The following is a 1,676-nucleotide window of genomic DNA, read 5'->3' as shown; positions in this document are numbered from 1 at the left end:
ATTAACAAATTTTAACAGAAAGAAATAGAGATGGCGAAAGTATAATAGATTTTATACAAGCAGTAATAGATAAGCGACGCCACGTGTACCGGATATCACGCCACGTGTACCGGAAGTACGTAGCACGAGAAGCCGTTAGTGAGAGAGAGTAAAAAGAGGTGGACTAGATAAGGAAAAGCGTTATAAGAGATGAGAGGGAACGGTGAGAGAAAGAATATGGAGATGGTCGAGTTGAGGAGAAAACGAGACGAGAGACTATGAGATGATTCACAAATTTTCAGAGATTGTTAAAGAAACGTCCGCACTGTTTCACTTCGTAAGAGATTGTTTCGGACGACGCAACTTTTCGGTTCGATTAGAGGAACAGAGCGGAAGTGGAAAAGACAATAGACCCATGAGCGAGTTCCACGCTAGGAAGAGATTACAAACAATCAATAGGAAAGTAACACGCAGAGGATGACGTCACAGGGGACAAATGACCTATGGACACGTTAAGTGGCGTGATCCATTGATCAATAAGAACAATTGATATGTCTTCTTCTCAGCGATAACAGACGGCGCATTAATCATGCTAGCCGAGAGGTGCTGCTATCTAGTCTGAAGGGTGCAATTTTTGAACATTCTCCCCACCAATTTTCGAGCGTGATTCGAGAATTTGTCTTAGTGAGATGTATAGTACCGCTGAGAAAATTATTATTCCTTGTGCGGTTGGAGAGGCAATGGTGCGAGCTTGACGATAGGTCTAGTGATAGTGCTGGTGGCGGTCTTCTGCGTGACAACCCTGCAGAGACCGTCCTTTCCTGGGTGTAGCTGTATCACCCTGGCGAGAGGCCACTTTGACGGAGGAAGTCGTTCGTCGGTTATGAGGACAAGAGACCTTTCCCTGATATCGTTCGGCGATGTCTGCTATTTGGATGTGGTCTGATGCGCTTGCAGGCATTCCGTCGACCACCTTTTCCAAAATTGCTGGAAGCGCTCATGAATCCGCTGGAAATGAGATAACCTGGAATCTGAGATGTCTATTAGTGAAGGCTCGGGGATAGTTGTTAATGCTTTCCTTCTGATGAAATGCCCTAGTGTTAATGCTCTGATGTCATCAGTGTCTTCCGAGAGAGAGCTGAGAGGTCTAGAGTTGAGAACCGCCTCAACTTGAGCTAAGAACGTGGAGAAGTCTTCGAACGTTAGCAACGTATCCGAGATGGTTCGTTTGAGATGATACTTGATTGATTTCACCGCCGCCTCCCATTTTCCACCCATATGTGGTGCTGCTGGAGGATTGAACATCCATTTAGTGCCGTCATTAGCGAGAAGTCTCTGGATCTTGAGGGATTCCTTCGTTGCAGCTGAGAGTAGCTCCTTAAGCTGCTTGTTTGCTCCTTGGGAGTTGGTACCACAGTCGCTTCTGAGCGTTTTTAAAATGCCCCTGCAGCTGGTAAACCGTCGAAATGCCTTGAGAAATCCTTTGGTGGAGTAGTCAGAGACTACTTCGAGATGAACGGCAGAGGTAGAGAAGCATATGAACACTGCTATCAAACCCTTAAAGGACTTTGCACCTCTGCCCTGAAAAGTCTTCATGGTGACTGGCCCGGCGTAATCCAGCCCTGTAGTCTCGAACACAAGAGATGGTGTTACTCGAGATGCCGGGAGTAGAGCCATGAGTTGTTGTGCTCTCACTC

General features: G+C 46.5%; 1 protein-coding gene across 1 annotated transcript; it reads right to left on the bottom strand.

Annotated features, from left to right (window-relative positions):
* Nucleotides 1–906: 906 nt before the first annotated feature.
* Nucleotides 907–1,656, bottom strand: LOC106792555. Its single transcript, XM_014759024.1, has one exon. The coding sequence runs from the start codon at nt 1,654–1,656 to the stop codon at nt 907–909; it is 750 nt and encodes a 249-aa protein (XP_014614510.1).
* Between the last annotated feature and the right edge of the window lie 20 nt (nt 1,657–1,676).

The sequence above is a fragment of the Polistes canadensis genome, unplaced genomic scaffold (genome assembly GCF_001313835.1).
Source record: "Polistes canadensis isolate GaletaPanama2010 unplaced genomic scaffold, ASM131383v1 scaffold_473, whole genome shotgun sequence".
Lineage (NCBI taxonomy): Eukaryota > Metazoa > Arthropoda > Insecta > Hymenoptera > Vespidae > Polistes > Polistes canadensis.
Note: the sequence above shows the minus strand (reverse complement) of the source record. Positions and strands in the feature narration are given on the sequence as shown.